At 38.4% G+C, this 18,752-nt stretch overlaps 1 protein-coding gene across 1 annotated transcript; it reads right to left on the reverse strand.

Moving 5' to 3' along the window:
• Window positions 1-325: 325 nt before the first annotated feature.
• LOC124583613 (piggyBac transposable element-derived protein 4-like) lies at window positions 326-2,159 on the reverse strand. The gene is made up of 2 exons (XM_047131339.1): window positions 2,045-2,159; window positions 326-1,941 (listed from the first exon to the last, which is right to left on the reverse strand). Exons 1-2 carry the CDS (start codon window positions 2,157-2,159, stop codon window positions 326-328), a joined length of 1,731 nt encoding a protein of 576 aa, XP_046987295.1.
• Between the last annotated feature and the right edge of the window lie 16,593 nt (window positions 2,160-18,752).

Raw genomic sequence — 18,752 nt, forward strand, 5'->3', positions numbered from 1 at the left:
TCTCTGTACCAGGCCTATTTTATGCACCCGTCCCTAGAAACCGGGCAATTTTACCAATATTAAAAAAATTACTGCATCAAATCTACTGTTTGGATTGTGGCAAATTTGGTACCATCTTGAAGCTGCACATTTCTACTTTAATTCTGAGTGAAAGAAACTACTTTACAATGCACAGCTTTAAGGTACAGTTATAGAAATCACTTAGATGTTTTAAGAATTTAGAAAAAGTCATACGAATAAGGGAATACAATTGTGATTTATTTTTAACCAAAATTGTGGCACTACATTACATGTTTCTGATAGTATACAGTATTACATATAAATTTCACACAGAATCATATTGTTTTTTAGTGTGGAAAATTTTAAAGCAAGGTTCCAGGCAGAGTGCAACGCCACACTGTTCACATTCGTATCGTGTCTCTTTGCGAGAAGCCTTGCCACTCTGTTTCTTGCTCCTGGAACTGCACACGTGACACACACGAGCAGCATACTTCTTAGTAGTTGCAGGTATGTGCTGCAAAAAATGTCTCTTTGTTAGCCGACCTACAGTTCCTTCATTTCTTGGAATGAATTCAAGTGTGTCGTCTTCAACAAGCTGAACTGCAAGCACTGTTATAAAGTCTGTTATTGTAATTTTCTTCCTGTGCACTGCATTGTACAGCCAAAATGCATTTGATACTCCCATAAGCAGCAAATGGAAATATAATTTTCGCCACCATTTCACAGTTCTGTGCTGGAACGGATTGTACTGCAGGCGTTGGTCTCCAATATCCACTCCAATTTTATTGAGGTTGTAATCAAGTACCTGAAGTGGTTTCAATACTACAGACCCATTTCTCTTAGTATGCGTACCAAATGTTGCTTGATGCCTTGTAGACAATGTATACACATCTCTCTTATCTTTCCACTTCATTGCCAATACATTATCTTTACGCCGAAAAGACATTTCGCCCTTTTTCAGCTTAGCAGATACTAAATCTTTAGGCAATCCTTTCCTGGATTTGTTCACAGTACCAACAGCTCCAGTGCCTTTCTCTGCCAGTTGCTGAAATAGCTCTGGACTGGAATAAAATCGATCTAAATACACAGTGTGGCCTTTGTTCAGCAAGCTGCTGTCAGACAACAATCGCAAAATAACCGCAGACGAAGAATTGTCAACAATATGCTTACCAGCATAAACTTCAAAATTTACAACATAGCCACTACTGGCTTCAGCAACAGCATATACTTTCAGTCCATACTTATGAGGCTTATTTTGCATGTAAACACGGAAACTCACACGACCTCGAAATGGGCAAATTCCTTCATCAATTGTCACTTTTTCTGAGGGACGATATGCCTGGATACATCGCTCCTTCAAATTATTATAATATGGCAAAACTTTGTAAAGTGGATGAAATCCATCTTCGCCTGGTTTTTTCTGATTTGAATTGTCAACAAGATGCAAGCATGACAGTATCTGAGTGAAACGCAAACGGCTCATGACATGGGGACAAAAGTTACAACTAAGAACAGGATTAGTGCTCCAATGGTCCGCAATTTTGGGCTTTTTCGAAACACACATGTGGAAAATAATACCCAAGAAACGCCTCATCTCACTTATAGTCACTGGCTTCCACGAACTCAAAACTGAATGGGGCTTCAGATTATTTCCTCTTCTTTTCTTCTGTATTGTCTGTGATGCATACAAATTTGTCTGTCTCTTGAGTTCATTTACGTCACTGTCAGTAAGGAACACTTTACTGCAATCCAGTACAGAACTCGACTCATCAATATCCACTAGTATCTGCCTGGGTGTCGTGTTGACAGGCAGAGGTCGGTAGGTGTCAACTGCAGTCCACTCACTGTCTTTCGGATACGGCACAGCTGCTGGATTTGAAGCAACACCTTCAACATCATTCTCGTCTTCATCTGAAGACAAACTGTCATCAATCTCGTCTTCTAAAAAGAATATCACATTATGTGTAACTACATACATCGTTTACACATGTTCAACAGATATGTGCGTACTGCACAATTACGTGGAAAATTCGGAAATACGTACCTTCAAACACACCATTGCATTCAGAATCGTCTGAATCACTCTCTACATTATCCAGAGTGTCGCTATGATTGATCAAATCCGCAATTTCTGCGTCTGATAAACCGCGCCGAAACATGATGACAAACAACTGAATGATATACAGACTGAGAACGCAAAGATAAGTTTTAACATGAATTACAGCGCTGCCGTGACATCTATGGACGCATTTTGTTAATAAACATCTGAAAAACGTATAGCGCTGGCCAAACCCGTAGAAATAACGTTGCAGTGTTTTGAATGAAATTAAATGTAGCGGCCCGTAAATTTTACGGGCTTGGTGATTTTCGCGCGATCCCAGGCCCGTAAATTTTACGGGCTTGGCGCTTAGAGTGTTAATTCCGATGCAATTTCTGTGTTGCATCATCAATTAGAAGGTAAGGGGGATACAGTAAACCTGAAGTGAAGCATCGGAATCTATAACTAGTGTCACAGGAATGTTTCAAAGCATAGACAATAAGAAGAGTCAGTTTTTTTGTACTTAAGTCGGCATTGTGCCTTTTGTATTTAATGCCGATGAAATTTCTGTGTTTGATCGTCAATAAGAAGGTCAGAGGGTTACAGTAAACTTGAAGTGAAGTATCGGAATCTATAACTAGTTTCACAGGAATGTTTCAAAACATAGACAGTAAGAAGAGTCAGTTTTCTTGTAGTTAAGCCGGCATTGTGCCTTTTGTATTTAATGCCGATGAAATTTCTGTGTTTGATCGTCAATAAGAAGGTCAGAGGGGTACAGTAAACCTGAAGTGAAGCATCGGAATCTGTATCTAGTGTCACAGGAATGTTTCAAACCATAGACAGTAAGAAGAGTCAATCTTATTGTACTTAAGTCGGCATTGTGCCTTTTGTATTTAATTCGGATGCAATTTCTGTGTTTCATCGTCAATAAGAAGGTCTGAGGGATACAGTAAACCTGAAGTGAACCATCGGAATCAATAACTAGTGACACAGGAATGGTTCAAACATAGACAGAAAGAAGCGTCAGTCTCCTTGTACTTAAGTCGGCATTGTGCCTTTTGTATTTAATTCCGACGCAATTTCTGTGTTTCATCGTCAATAAGAAGGTCAGAGGGTTACAGTAAACTTGAAGTGAAGCATCGGAATCTATACCTAGTGTCACAGGAATGTTTCAAAACATAGTCAGTAAGAAGAGTCTGTTTTCTTGTAGTTAAGCCGGCATTGTGCCTTTTGTATTTAATGCCGATGAAATTTCTGTGTTTGATCGTCAATAAGAAGGTCAGAGGGGTACAGTAAACCTGAAGTGAAGCATCGGAATCTGTATCTAGTGTCACAGGAATGGTTCAAAACATAGACAGTAAGAAGAGTCAGTTGTCTTTTACTTAAGTGGGCATTGTGCCTTTTGTATTTAATTCCGATGCAATTTGTGTGTTTCATCGTCAAAAAGAAGGTCAGAGGGATACAGAAAGCCTGAAGTGAAGCATCGGAATCTATAACTAGTGTCACAGGAATGGTCAAAACATAGACAATAAGAAGAGTTTGTATCTTTGTACTTAAGTCGGCATTGTGCCTTTTGTATTTAACTCCGATGCAATGTCTGTGTTTCATCGTCAATATGGAGGTCAGAGGGATACAATAAACCTGAAGTGAAGTATCGGAATCTATAACTAGTGTCACAGGAAGGGTTCAAAACATAGACAGTAAGTAGAGTCAGTTTTATTGTATTTAAGTCGGCATTGTGCCATTTGTATTTAATTCCGATGCAATTTCTGTGTTTCTTCGTCAAAATAATGGTCAGAGGGATACAGTAAACCTGAAGTGAAGTATCGGAATCTATAACTAGTGTCACAGGAAAGGTTCAAAACATAGAGAGTAAGTAGAGTCAGTTTTCTTGTACTTATGTCTGCATTGTGCCTTTTGTATTTAATTCCGATGCAATTTCTGTATTTCATCCTCAATGGGACGGTCAGAGGGATACAGTAAACCTGAAGTGAAGCATCGGAATCCATAACTAGTGTCACAGGAATGGTTCAAAGCATATACAGTAAGAAGAGTCAGTTTTCTTGTACTTATGTCTGCATTGTGCCTTTTGTATTTAATTCCGATGCAATTTCTGTGTTTCATCGTCAATAAGAAGGTCAGAGGGATACAATAAACCTGAAGTGAAGTATCGGAATCTATAACTAGTGTCACAGGAAGGGTTCAAAACATAGACAGTAAGTAGAGTCAGTTTTATTGTATTTAAGTCGGCATTGTGCCATTTGTATTTAATTCCGATGCAATTTCTGTGTTTCTTCGTCAAAATAAAGGTCAGAGGGATACAGTAAACCTGAAGTGAAGCATCGGAATCTATAATTAGTCTCACAGGAATAGTTAAAACATAGACAATAAGAAGAGTCAGTTTTCTTGTACTTAAGTCGTCATTGTGCCTTTTGTATTTAATTCCGATGCAAATTTGTGTCTCATCGTCAGTACGAAGGTCAGAGGGATACAGTAAACCTGAAGTGAAGCATCGAAATCTATTACTAGAGTCACAGGAATGGTTCAAAACATCGACAGTAAGAAAAGCTGGTTGTCTTGTACTTAAGTAGGCATTGTGCCTTTTGTATTTAATTCCGAAGCAATTTCTGTGTTTCATCGTCAATTAGAAGGTCAGAGGTAGACAGTAAACCTGAGGTGAAGTATCGGAATCTATACTAGTGTCACAGGAATGGTTCAAAACATAGACAGCAAGAAGAGTCAGTTTTCTTGTACTTAAGTCGGCAATGTGCCTTTTCTATTTAATTCTGATGCAATTTCTGTGCTTCATCGTCAATAGGAAAGTCAGAGGGATACAGTAAACCTGAAGTGAAGCATCGGAATCTATAACTAGTGTCACAGGAATGGTTCAAAACATAGAGAGTAAGAAGAGTCAGTCTTTTTGTACTTAAGTCGGCAATGTGCCTTTTGTATTTAATTCCGATGCAATTTCTGTGTTTCATCGTCAATAAGAAGGTCAGAGGGATGCAGTAAACCTCAAGTGAAGCATCGGAATCTACAACTAGTGTCACAGGAATGGTTCTAAACACAGACAGTAAGAAGAGCCAGTCTTCTTGTACTTGTGTCGGCATTGTGCCTTTTGTATTTAATTCCGAAGCAATTTCTGTGTTTCATCGTCAATAAGACGGTCGGAGGGATACAGTATACCTTAAGTGAAGCATCTGAATCTATAACTAGTGTCACAGGAATGGTTCAAAACATAGACAGTAAGAAGGGTCAGTTTTCTTGTCCTTAAGTCGGCATTGTGCCTTTTGTATTTAATTCCGATGAAATTTCTGTGTTTCATCGTCAATAAGTGGGTCAGAGGGACACAGTAAACCTGAAGTGAAGCATCGGAATCTATAACTAGTGTCACAGGAATGGTTAAAACATAGACAGTAAGAAAGGTCAGACTTCTTGTACTTAGGTCGGCATTGTACCATTTAGATACTTATTCCGGTGCAATATCTGTGTTTCATCGTCAATAAGAAGGTCAGAGGGATACAGGTAACCGGAAGTGAAGCATCGGAATCTGTAACAAGTGTCACAGGAATGGTTCAAAACATAGACAATAAGAAGAGTCAGTTTTCTTGTATTTAAGCCGGCATTGTGCCCTTTGTATTTAATTGCGATTCTATTTCTGTGTTTCATCGTCAATATGAAGGTCAGAGGGATGCAGTAAACCTGAAGTAAAGCATCACAATCTATAACTGGTGTCACAGGAATGGTTCAAAACTTAGACAGTAAGAAGAGTCAGTTTCCTAGTACTGATGTCGACTTTGTGCCTTTTGTATTTAATTCCGATGCAATTTCTGTGTTTCAGCCTCTATAAGACTGTCAGAGGGATACAGTAAACCTGAAGTGAGGCATCGGAATCTATAACTAGTGTCACAGGAATGGTTCATAACATAGACAGTAAGAAGAGTCAGTTTTCTTGTACTTAAGTCGGCATTGTGCCATTTCTATTTAATTCCGATGCAATTTCTGTGCTTCATCGTCAATAAGAAGGTCAGAGGGATACAGTAAACGTGAAGTGAAGCATCGGAATCTATAACTAGTGCCACAGGAATGGTTCAAATCATAGAGAGTAAGAAGAGTCAGTCTTTTTGTACATAAGTCGGCATTGTGCATTTTGTATTTACTTCCGATGCAATCTCTGTGTTTCATCGTCAATAAGAGGGTCAGAGGGATACAGTAAACCTGAAGTGTAGCAACGGAATCCATAACTAGAGTCACAGCAATGCTTCAAAACATAGACAGTAAGAAAGGTCAGTCTTCTTGTACTTAAGTCGGCAATGTGCCTTTTGTATTTAATTCCGATGCAATATCTGTGTTTCATCGTTAATAAGAAGGTCAGAGGGATACAGTAAACGTGAAGTGAAGCATCGGAATCTATAACTAGTGCCACAGGAATGGTTCAAAACATAGACAGTAAGAATAGCCAGTCTTCTTGTACTTGGGTCGGCATTGTGCCTTTTGTATTAAATTCCGATGCAATATCTGTGTTTCATCGTCAATAAGGTCAGCGGGATGCAGTAAACCTGAAGTGAAGCATCGGAATCTATAACTAGTGTCACAGGATTGGTTCAAAACATAGACAGTAAGAAGAGCCAGTCTCCTTGTACTTGAGTCGGCAGTGTGCCTTTTGCATTTAATTCCGATGCAATATCTGTGTTTCATCGTTAATAAGAAGGTCAGAGGGATACAGTAAACCTGAAGTGAAGCATCGGAATCTAAAACCGGTCTCACAGGAAAGGTTCAAATCATAGACACTAAAAAGAGTCAGCCTTCTTGTACATATGTCGGCATTCTGCATTTTGTATTTAATTCCGATTCAATTTCTGTGTTTCCTCGTCAATAAGAAGGTCAGAGGGATACAGTAAACCTGAAGTGAAGCATCGGAATCTAAAACTGGTCTCACAGGAAAGGTTCAAAACATAGACAGTAAGAAGAGTCAGTCTTCTTGTAAATATGTCGGCATTCTGCATTTTGTATTTAATTCCGATGGAATATCTGTGTTTCATCGTCAATAAGAAGGTCAGAGGGATGCAGTAAACCTGAAGTGAAGCATCGGAATCTATAACTATTGTCACAGGAATGGTTCAAAACATAGACAGTAAGAAGAGCCAGTCTTCTTGTACTTGGGTCGGCATTGTGCCTTTTGTATTTAATTCCGATGCAATATCTGTGTTTCATTGTCAATAAGAAGGTCAGAGGGATGCAGTAAACCTGAAGTGAAGCATCGGAATCTATAACTAGTGTCACAGGAATGTTTCAAAACACAGACAGTAGGAAAGGTCAGTCTACTTGTAATTAAGTCGGCATTGTGCCTTTTGTATCTAATTCCGATGCAATATCTGTGTTTCATCGTCAATAAGAAGATCAGAGGGATACAGTAAACCTGAAGTGAAGCATCGGAATCTATAACTAGTGTCACAGGAATGGTTCAAATCATAGAGAGTAAGAAGAGTCAGTCTTTTTGTACATAAGTCGGCATTGTGCATTTTGTATTTAATTCCGATGCAATCTCTGTGTTTCATCGTCAATAAGAAAGTCAGAGGGATACAGTAAACCTGAAGCGAAGCAACGGAATCTATAACTAGAGTCAAAGGAATGCTTCAAAACATAGACAGTAAGAAAGGTCAGTCTTCTTGTACTTAAGTCAGCATTGTGCCTTTTGTATCTATTTCCGATGCAATATCTGTGTTTCATCGTAAATAAGAAGATCAGAGGGATGCAGTAAACCTGAAGTGAAGCATCGGAATCTATAACTATTGTCACAAGAATGGTTCATAACATAGACAATAAGAAGAGCCAGTCTTCTTGTACTTGAGTCGGCAGTGTGCCTTTTGTATTTAATTCCGATGCCATATCTGTGTTTCATCGTCAGTATGAAGGTCAGAGGGATGCAGTAAACCTGAAGTGAAGCATCGGAATCTATACCTAGTGTCACAGGAGTGGTTCAAAACATAGACAGTAGGAAGAGTCAGTCTCCTAGTACTTAAGTCGGCATTGTGCCTTCTGTATTTAATTCCGATGCAATTTCTGTGTTTCATCGTCAATAAGACGGTCGGAGGGATACAGTAAAAATGAAGTGAAGCATCGGAATCTATAACTAGTGTCACAGGAATGGTTAAAACACAGACAGTAAGAAAGGATAGACTTCTTGTACTTAAGTCGGCATTGTGCCTTTTGGATTTTTATTCCGATGCAATATCTGTGTTTCATCGTCAATAAGGAGATCGGAGGGATACAGTAAACCTGAAGTGAAGCATCGGAATCTATAACTAGTGTCACAGGAATGGTTCAAAGCATAGACAGTAAGAAGAGTCAGTTTTCTTGTACTTAAGTCAGCATTGTGCCATTTGTATTTGATTCCGATGCAATTTCTGTGCGTCATCGTCAATACGAAGGTCAGAGGGATACAGTAGACCTGAGGTGAAGCATCGGAATCTATAACTAGTGTCACAGGAATGGTTCAAAACACAGACAGTAAGACGATTCAGTTTACTTGTACTTAAGCCGGCATTGTGCCTTTTGTATTGAATTCCGATGCCATTTCTGTGTTTCATCGTCAATAAGAAGGTCAGAGGGATACAGTAAACCCGAAGTGAAGCAAGGGAATCTATAACTAGTGTCACAGGAATGTTTCAAAACATAGACAGTAATTAGAGTCAGTTTTCTTGTACTTAAGCAGGCATTGTGCCTTTTGTATTTAATGCCGATGAAATTTCTGTGTTTGATCGTCAATAAGAAGGTCATAGGGTTACAGTAAACTTGAAGTGAAGTATCGGAATCTATAACTAGTGTCACAGGAATGGTCCAAATCATTGGCAGTAAGAAGTGTCAGTTTACTTGCACTTAAGTCGGCATTGTGCCTTTTGTATTTAATTCCGATGCAATTTCTGTGTTTCTTCGTCAATAAAAAGGTCAGAGGGATACAGTAAACCTGAATTGAACCATCGGAATCTATAACTAGTGTCACAGGAATGTTTCAAACCATAGACAGTAAGAAGAGTCAATCTTCTTGTACTTAAGTCGGCATTGTGCCTTTTGTATTTAATTCGGATGCAATTTCTGTGTTTCATCGTCAATAAGAAGGTCTGAGGGATACAGTAAACCTGAAGTGAAGCATCGGAATCAATAACTAGTGACACAGGAATGGTTCAAACATAGACAGTAAGAAGCGTCAGTCTCCTTGTACTTAAGTCGGCATTGTGCCTTTTGTATGTAATTCCGACGCAATTTCTGTGTTTCATCGTCAATAAGAAGGTCAGAGGGTTACAGTAAACTTGAAGTGAAGCATCGGAATCTATAACTAGTGTCACAGGAATGTTTCAAAACACAGACAGTAAGAGGAGTCAGTTTTCTTGTAGTTAAGCCGGCATTGTGCCTTTGTATTTAATGCCGATGAAATTTCTGTGTTTGATCGTCAATTAGAAGGTCAGAGGGATACAGTAAACCTGAAGTGAAGCATCGGAATCTATAACTAGTGTCACAGGAATGGTTCAAAACATAGACAGTAAGAAGAGTCAGTTGTCTTTTACTTAAGTGGGCATTGTGCCTTTTGTATTTAATTCCGATGCAATATCTGTGTTTCATCGTCAATAAGAAGGTCAGAGGGACACAATAAACCTGAAGTGAAGTATCGGAATCCATAACTAGTGTCACAGGAAGGGTTCAAGACATAGACAGTAAGTAGAGTCAGTTTTATTGTACTTAAGTCGGCATTGTGCCATTTGTATTTAATTCCGATGCAATTTCTGTGTTTCTTCGTCAATATAAAGGCCAGAGGGATACAGTAAACCTGAAGTGAAGCATCGGAATCTATAATTAGTGTCACAGGAATAGTTAAAACATAGACAATAAGAAGAGTCAGTTTTCTTGTACTTAAATCGTCATTGTGCCTTTTGTATTTAATTCCGATGCAAATTTGTGTGTCATCGTCAGTACGAAGGTCAGAGGGATACAGTAAACCTAAAGTGAAGCATCGGAATCTATTACTAGTGTCACAGGAATGGTTCAAAATATCGACAGTTAGAAGAGCCGGTTGTCTTGTACTTAAGTAGGCATTGTGCCTTTTGTATTTAATTCCGAAGCAATTTCTGTGTTTCATCGTCAATAAGAAGGTCAGAGGTATACAGTAAACCTGAGGTGAAGTATCGGAATCTATACTAGTGTCACAGGAATGGTTCAAATCATGGACAGTAAGAAAAGTCAGTTTTCTTGTACTTAAGTCGGCATTGTGCCATTTGTATTTAATTCCGATGCAATTTCTGTGTTTCATCGTCAATAAGAAGGTCAGAGGGATACAGTAAACCTGAAGTGAAGCATCGGAATCTATACTAGTGTCACAGGAATGGTTCAGAACATAGACAGTAAGAAGAGTCAGTTTTTGCTTGTACTTAAGTTGGCATTGTGCCATTTGTATTTAATTCCGATGCAATTTCTGTATTTCATCGTCAATAAGAAGGTCAGAGGGATACAGTAAGCCTGAAGTGAGGCATCGGAATCTATAACTAGTGTCACAGGAATGGTTAAAACATAGAGAGTGAGAAGGGTCAGTTTTCTTGTACTTAAGTCGGCATTGTGCATTTTGTATTTAATTCCGATGCAATTTCTGTGTGTCATCGTCAATACGAATGTCAGAGTGATACAGTAAACCTGAAGTGAAGCATCGGATTTTAAAACTAGTGTCACAGGAATGGTTCAAAAAATAGACAGTAAGAGGATTCAGTTTACTTGTACTTAAGACGGCATTGTGCCTTTTGTATTGAATTCCGATGCAATTTCTGCGTTTCATCGTCAATAAGAAGGTCAGAGGGATACAGTAAACCTGAAGTGAAGCATAGGAATCTATAACTAGTGTCACAGAAATGGTTCAAAACATAGACAGTAAGAAGAGTCAGTCTTCTTGTACTTAAGTCGGCATTGTGCCCTTTGTATTTAGTTCCGACCCAATTTCTGTGTTTCATCGTCAATAAGAAGGTCAGAGGGTTACAGTAAACTTGAAGTGAAGCATCGGAATCTATAACTAGTGTCACAGGAATGGTTCAAAACATAGACAGTAAGAAGTGTCAGTTTACTTGTACTTAAGTCGGCATTGTGCCTTTTGTATTTTATTCCGATGCAATTTCTGTGTTTCATCGTCAATAAGAAGGTCAGAGGGATACAGTAAACCTGAAGTGAAGCATCAGAATCTATAACTAGTGTCACAGGAATGGTTCAAAGCATGGACAGTAAGAAGGGTCAGTTTTCTTATAATTAAGTCGGCATTGTGCCTTTTGTATTTAATTCGGATGCAATTTCTGTGTTTCATCGTCAATAAGATGGTTTGAGGGATACAGTAAACCTAAAGTGAAGCATCGGAATCTATAACTAGTGGCACAGGAAGGGTTCAAAACATAGACAGTAAGAAGAGTCAGTCTTCTTGTACTTAAGTCGGCATTGTGCATTTTTATTTAATTCCGACGCAATTTCTGTGTTTCATCGTCAATAAGAAGGTCAGAGGGTTACAGTTAACTTGAAGTGATGCATCGGAATCTATAACTAGTGTCACAGGAATGTTTCAAAACATAGACAGTAAGAAGAGTCAGTTTTCTTGTACTTAAGCCGGCATTGTGCCTTTTGTACTTAATGCCGATGAAATTTCTGTGTTTGATCGTCAACAAGAAGGTCAGAGGGATACAGTAAACCTGAAGTGAAGCATCCGAATCTATAACTAGTGTCACAGGAATGGTTCAAAACATAGACAGTAAGAAGAGTCAGTCTTTTTGTACTTAAGTCGGCATTGTGCCTTTCGTATTTAATTCCGATGCAATTTCTGTGTTTCATCGTCAATAAGAAAGTCAGAGGGATACAGTAAACCTGAAGTGAAGCATCGGAATCTATAACTAGTGTCACAGGATGGTTAAAACATAGACAGTAAGAAAGGTCAGACTTCTTGTACTTAAGTCGGCATTGTGCCTTTTGGATTTTTATTCCGATGCAATATCTGTGTTTCATCGTCAATAAGAAGATCAGAGGGATACAGTAAACTTGAAGTGAAGCATCGGAATCTATAACTAGGGTCACAGGAATGGATCAAAACATAAACAGTAAGAAGCGTCAGTTTTCTTGTACTTAAGTCAGCATTGTGCATTTTCCATTCAATTCCGATGCAATTTCTGTGTTTCATCGTCAATAAGAAGGTCAGGGGGATACAGTAAACCTGAAGTGAAGCATCGGAATCTATAACTAGTGTCACAGGAATGTTTCAAAGCATAGACAATAAGAAGAGTCAGTTTTCTTGTACTTAAGTCGGCATTGTGCCTTTTGTATTTAATTCCGTTGCTATTTCTGTGTTTCATCGACAACATGAAGGTCAGAGGGATACAGTAAACCTGAAGTGAAGCAAGGGAATCTATAACTAGTGTCACAGGAATGGTTCAAAACTTAGACAGTAAGAAGAGTCGGTTTTCTTGTACTTAAGTCACCATTGTGCCATTTGTATTTGATTCCGATGCAATTTCTGTGTGTCATCGTCAATACGAAGGTCAGAGGGATACAGTAGACCTGAAGTGAAGCATCGGAATCTATAACTAGTGTCACAGGAATGGTTCAAAACATAGACAGTAAGACGATTCAGTTTACTTGTACTTAAGTCGGCATTGTGCCTTTTGTATTGAATTCCGATGCCATTTCTGTGTTTCATCGTCAATAAGAAGGTCAGAGGGATACAGTAAACCTGAAGTGAAGCAAGGGAATCTATAACTAGTGTCACAGGAATGTTTCAAAACATAGACAGTAATTAGAGTCAGTTTTCTTTTACTTAAGCCGGCATTGTGCCTTTTGTATTTAATGCCGATGAAATTTCTGTGTTTGATCGTCAATAAGAAGGTCATAGGGTTACAGTAAACTTGAAGTGAAGTATCGGAATCTATAACTAGTGTCACAGGAATGGTCCAAATCACTGACAGTAAGAAGTGTCAGTTTACTTGTACTTAAGTCGGCATTGTGCATTTTGTATTTAATTCCGATGCAATTTCTGTGTTTCATCGTCAATAAAAAGGTCAGAGGGATACAGTAAACCTGAATTGAACCATCGGAATCTATAACTAGTGTCACAGTTATGTTTCAAACCATAGACAATAAGAAGAGTCAATCTTCTTGTACTTAAGTAAGCATTGTGCCTTTTGTATTTAATTCGGATGCAATTTCTGTGTTTCATCGTCAATAAGAAGGTCTGAGGGATACAGAAAACCTGAAGTGCAGCATCGGAATCTATAACTAGTGGCACAGGAATGGTTCAAAACATAGACAGTAAGAGTAGTCAGTCTTCTTGTACTTAAGTCGGCATTGTGCATTTTGTATTTAATTCCGACGCAATTTCTGTGTTTCATCGTCAATAAGAAGGTCAGAGGGTTACAGTAAACTTGAAGTGATGCATCGGAATCTATAACTAGTGTCACAGGAATGTTTCAAAACATAGACAGTAAGAAGAGTAAGTCTTCTTGTACTTAAGCCGGCATTGTGCCTTTTGTACTTAATGCCGATGAAATTTCTGTGTTTGATCGTCAACAAGATGGTCAGAGGGATACAGTAATCCTGAAGTGAAGCATCCGAATCTAGAACTAGTGTCACAGGAATGGTTCAAAACATAGACAGTAAGTAGAGTCATTTTTATTGTACTTAAGTCGGCATTGTGCCACTTGTATTTAATTCCGATGCAATTTCTGTGTTTCTTCGTCAATATAAAGGTCAGAGGGATACAGTAAACCTGAAGTGAAGCATCGGAATCTATAATTAGTGTCACAGGAATAGTTAAAACATAGACAATGAGAAGAGTCAGTTTTCTTGTACTGAAGTCGGCATTGTGCCTTTTGTATTTAATTCCGACCCAATTTCTGTGTTTCATCGTCAATAAGAAGGTCAGAGGGTTACAGTAAACTTGAAGTGAAGCATCGGAATCTATAACTAGTGTCACAGGAATGGTTCAAAACATAGACAGTAAGAAGTGTCAGTTTACTTGTACTTAAGTCGGCATTGTGCCTTTTGTATTTTATTCCGATGCAATTTCTGTGTTTCATCGTCAATAAGAAGGTCAGAGGGATACAGTAAACCTGAAGTGAAGCATCAGAATCTATAACTAGTGTCACAGGAATGGTTCAAAGCATGGACAGTAAGAAGGGTCAGTTTTCTTATAATTAAGTCGGCATTGTGCTTTTTGTATTTAATTCGGATGCAATTTCTGTGTTTCATCGTCAATAAGATGGTCTGAGGGATACAGTAAACCTGAAGTGAAGCATCGGAATCTATAACTAGTGGCACAGGATTGGTTCAAAACATAGACAGTAAGAAGAGTCAGTCTTCTTGTACTTAAGTCGGCATTGTGCATTTTTATTTAATTCCGACGCAATTTCTGTGTTTCATCGTCAATAAGAAGGTCAGAGGGTTACAGTAAACTTGAAGTGATGCATCGGAATCTATAACTAGTGTCACAGGAATGTTTCAAAACATAGACAGTAAGAAGAGTCAGTTTTCTTGTACTTAAGCCGGCATTGTGCCTTTTGTACTTAATGCCGATGAAATTTCTGTGTTTGATCGTCAACAAGAAGGTCAGGGGGATACAGTAAACCTGAAGTGAAGAATCCGAATCTATAACTAGTGTCACAGGAATGGTTCAAAACATAGACAGTAAGAAGAGTCAGTCTTTTTGTACTTAAGTCGGCATTGTGCCTTTCGTATTTAATTCCGATGCAATTTCTGTGTTTCATCGTCAATAAGAAAGTCAGAGGGATACAGTAAACCTGAAGTGAAGCATCGGAATCTATAACTAGTGTCACAGGATGGTTAAAACATAGACAGTAAGAAAGGTCAGACTTCTTGTACTTAAGTCGGCATTGTGCCTTTTGGATTTTTATTCCGATGCAATATCTGTGTTTCATCGTCAATAAGAAGATCAGAGGGATACAGTAAACCTGAAGTGAAGCATCGGAATCTATAACTAGGGTCACAGGAATGGATCAAAACATAAACAGTAAGAAGCGTCAGTTTTCTTGCACTTAAGTCAGCGTTGTGTCTTTTCCATTCAATTCCGATGCAATTTCTGTGTTTCATCGTCAATAAAAAGGTCAGGGGGATACAGTAAACCTGAAGTGAAGCATCGTAATCTATAACTAGTGTCACAGGAATGTTTCAAAGCATAGACAGTAAGAAGAGTAAGTTTTCTTGTACTTAAGTCGGCATTGAGCCTTTTGTATTTAATTCCGATGCTATTTCTGTGTTTCATCGACAATATGAAGGTCAGAGGGATACAGTATACCTGAAGTGAAGCATCGCAATCTATATCTAGTGTCACAGGAATGGTTCAAAACTTAGACAGTAAGAAGAGTCAGTTTTCTTGTACTTAAGTCAGCATTGTGCCATTTGTATTTGATTCCGATGCAATTTCTGTGTGTCATCGTCAATACGAAGGTCAGAGGGATACAGTAGACCTGAAGTGAAGCATCGGAATCTATAACTAGTGTCACAGGAATGGTTCAAAACATAGACAGTAAGACGATTCAGTTTACTTGTACTTAAGTCGGCATTGTGCCTTTTGTATTGAATTCCGATCCCATTTCTGTGTTTCATCGTCAATAAGAAGGTCAGAGGGATACACTAAACCTGAAGTGAAGCAAGGGAATCTATAACTAGTGTCACAGTAATGTTTCAAAACATAGACAATAATTAGAGTCAGTTTTCTTTTACTTAAGCCGGCATTGTGCCTTTTGTATTTAATGCCGATGAAATTTCTGTGTTTGATCGTCAATAAGAAGGTCATAGGGTTACAGTAAACTTGAAGTGAAGTATCGGAATCTATAACTAGTGTCACAGGAATGGTTCAAATCACTGACAGTAAGAAGTGTCAGTTTACTTGTACTTAAGTCGGCATTGTGCATTTTGTATTTAATTCCGATGCAATTTCTGTGTTTCATCGTCAATAAAAAGGTCAGAGGGATACAGTAAACCTGAATTGAACCATCGGAATCTATAACTAGTATCACAGTAATGTTTCAAACTACAGACAATAAGAAGAGTCAATCTTCTTGTACTTATGTCGGCATTGTGCCTTTTGTATTTAATTCGGATGCAATTTCTGTGTTTCATCGTCAATAAGAAGGTCTGAGGGATACAGTAAACCTGAAGTGCAGCATCGGAATCTATAACTAGTGGCACAGGAATGGTTCAAAACATAGACAGTAAGAAGAGTCAGTCTTCTTGTACTTAAGTCGGCATTGTGCATTTTGTATTTAATTCCGACGCAATTTCTGTGTTTCATCGTCAATAAGAAGGTCAGAGGGTTACAGTAAACTTGAAGTGATTCATCGGAATCTATAACTAGTGTCACAGGAATGTTTCAAAACATAGACAGTAAGAAGAGTCAGTTTTCTTGTACTTAAGCCGGCATTGTGCCTTTTGTACTTAATGCCGATGAAATTTCTGTGTTTGATCGTCAACAAGATGGTCAGAGGGATACAGTAATCCTGAAGTGAAGCATCCGAATCTATAACTAGTGTCACAGGAATGGTTCAAAACATAGACAGTAAGTAGAGTCAGTTTTATTGTACTTAAGTCGGCATTGCGCCACTTGTATTTAATTCCGATGCAATTTCTGTGTTTCTTCGTCAATATAAAGGTCAGAGGGATACAGTAAACCTGAAGTGAAGCATCGGAATCTATAATTAGTGTCACAGGAATAGTTAAAACATAGACAATAAGAAGAGTCAGTTTTCTTGTACTTAAGTCGTCATTGTGCCTTTTGTATTTAATTCCGACCCAATTTCTGTGTTTCATCGTCAATAAGAAGGTCAGAGGGTTACAGTAAACTTGAAGTGAAGCATCGGAATCTATAACTAGTGTCACAGGAATGGTTCAAATCATAGACAATAAGAAGTGTCAGTTTACTTGTACTTAAGTCGGCATTGTGCCTTTTGTATTTTATTCCGATGCAATTTCTGTGTTTCATCGTCAATAAGAAGGTCAGAGGGATACAGTAAACCTGAAGTGAAGCATCAGAATCTATAACTAGTGTCACAGGAATGGTTCAAAGCATGGACAGTAAGAAGGGTCAGTTTTCTTATAATTAAGTCGGCATTGTGCCTTTTGTATTTAATTCGGATGCAATTTCTGTGTTTCATCGTCAATAAGATGGTCTGAGGGATACAGTAAACCTGAAGTGAAGCATCGGAATCTATAACTAGTGGCACAGGAATGGTTCAAAACATAGACAGTAAGAAGAGTCAGTCTTCTTGTACTTAAGTCGGCATTGTGCATTTTTATTTAATTCCGACGCAATTTCTGTGTTTCATCGTCAATAAGAAGGTCAGAGGGTTACAGTAAACTTGAAGTGATGCATCGGAATCTATAACTAGTGTCACAGGAATGTTTCAAAACATAGACAGTAAGAAGAGTCAGTTTTCTTGTACTTAAGCCGGCATTGTGCCTTTTGTACTTAATGCCGATGAAATTTCTGTGTTTGATCGTCAACAAGAAGGTCAGAGGGATACAGTAAACCTGAAGTGAAGCATTCCGAATCTATAACTAGTGTCACAGGAATGGTTCTAAACATAGACAGTAAGAAGAGTCAGTCTTTTTGTACTTAAGTCGGCATTGTTTCTTTCGTATTTAATTCCGATGCAATTTCTGTGTTTCATCGTCAATAAGAAAGTCAGAGGGATACAGTAAACCTGATGTGAAGCATCGGAATCTATAACTAGTGTCACAGGATGGTTAAAACATAGACAGTAAGAAAGGTCAGACTTCTTGTACTTAAGTCGGCATTGTGCCTTTTGGATTTTTATTCCGATGCAATATCTGTGTTTCATCGTCAATAAGAAGATCGGAGGGATACAGTGAACCTGAAGTGAAGCATCGGAATCTATAACTAGGGTCACAGGAATGGATCAAAACATAAACAGTAAGAAGCGTCAGTTTTCTTGTACTTACGTCAGCATTGTGCCTTTTCCATTCAATTCCGATGCAATTTCTGTGTTTAATCGTCAATAAGAAGGTCAGGGGGATACAGTAAACCTGAAGTGAAGCATCGGAATCTATAACTAGTGTCACAGGAATGTTTCAAAGCATAGACAATAAGAAGAGTCAGTTTTCTTGTACTTAAGTCGGCCTTGTGCCTTTTGTATTTAATTCCGATGCTATTTCTGTGTTTCATCGACAATATGAAGGTCAGAGGGATACAGTATACCTGAAGTGAAGCATCGCAATCTATAACTAGTGTCACAGGAATATTTCAAAACTTAGACAGTAAGAAGAGTCAGTTTTCTTGTACTTAAGTCAGCATTGTGCCATTTGTATTTGATTCCGATGCAATTTTTGTGTGTCATCGTCAATAAAAAGGTCAGAGGGATACAGTAAACCTGAATTGAACCATCGGAATCTATAACTAGTGTCACAGTAATGTTTCAAACCATAGACAATAAGAAGAGTCAATCTTCTTGTACTTAAGTCGGCATTGTGCCTTTTGTATTTAATTCGGATGCAATTTCTGTGTTTCATCGTCAATAAGAAGGTCTGAGGGATACAGTAAACCTGAAGTGCAGCATCGGAATCTATAACTGGTGGCACAGGAATGGTTCAAAACATAGACACTAAGAAGAGTCAGTCTTCTTGTACTTAAGTCGGCATTGTGCATTTTGTATTTAATTCCGACGCAATT

Source organism: Schistocerca americana, unplaced genomic scaffold, assembly GCF_021461395.2.
Source record: "Schistocerca americana isolate TAMUIC-IGC-003095 unplaced genomic scaffold, iqSchAmer2.1 HiC_scaffold_46, whole genome shotgun sequence".
NCBI classification, from domain to species: Eukaryota; Metazoa; Arthropoda; class Insecta; order Orthoptera; family Acrididae; genus Schistocerca; species Schistocerca americana.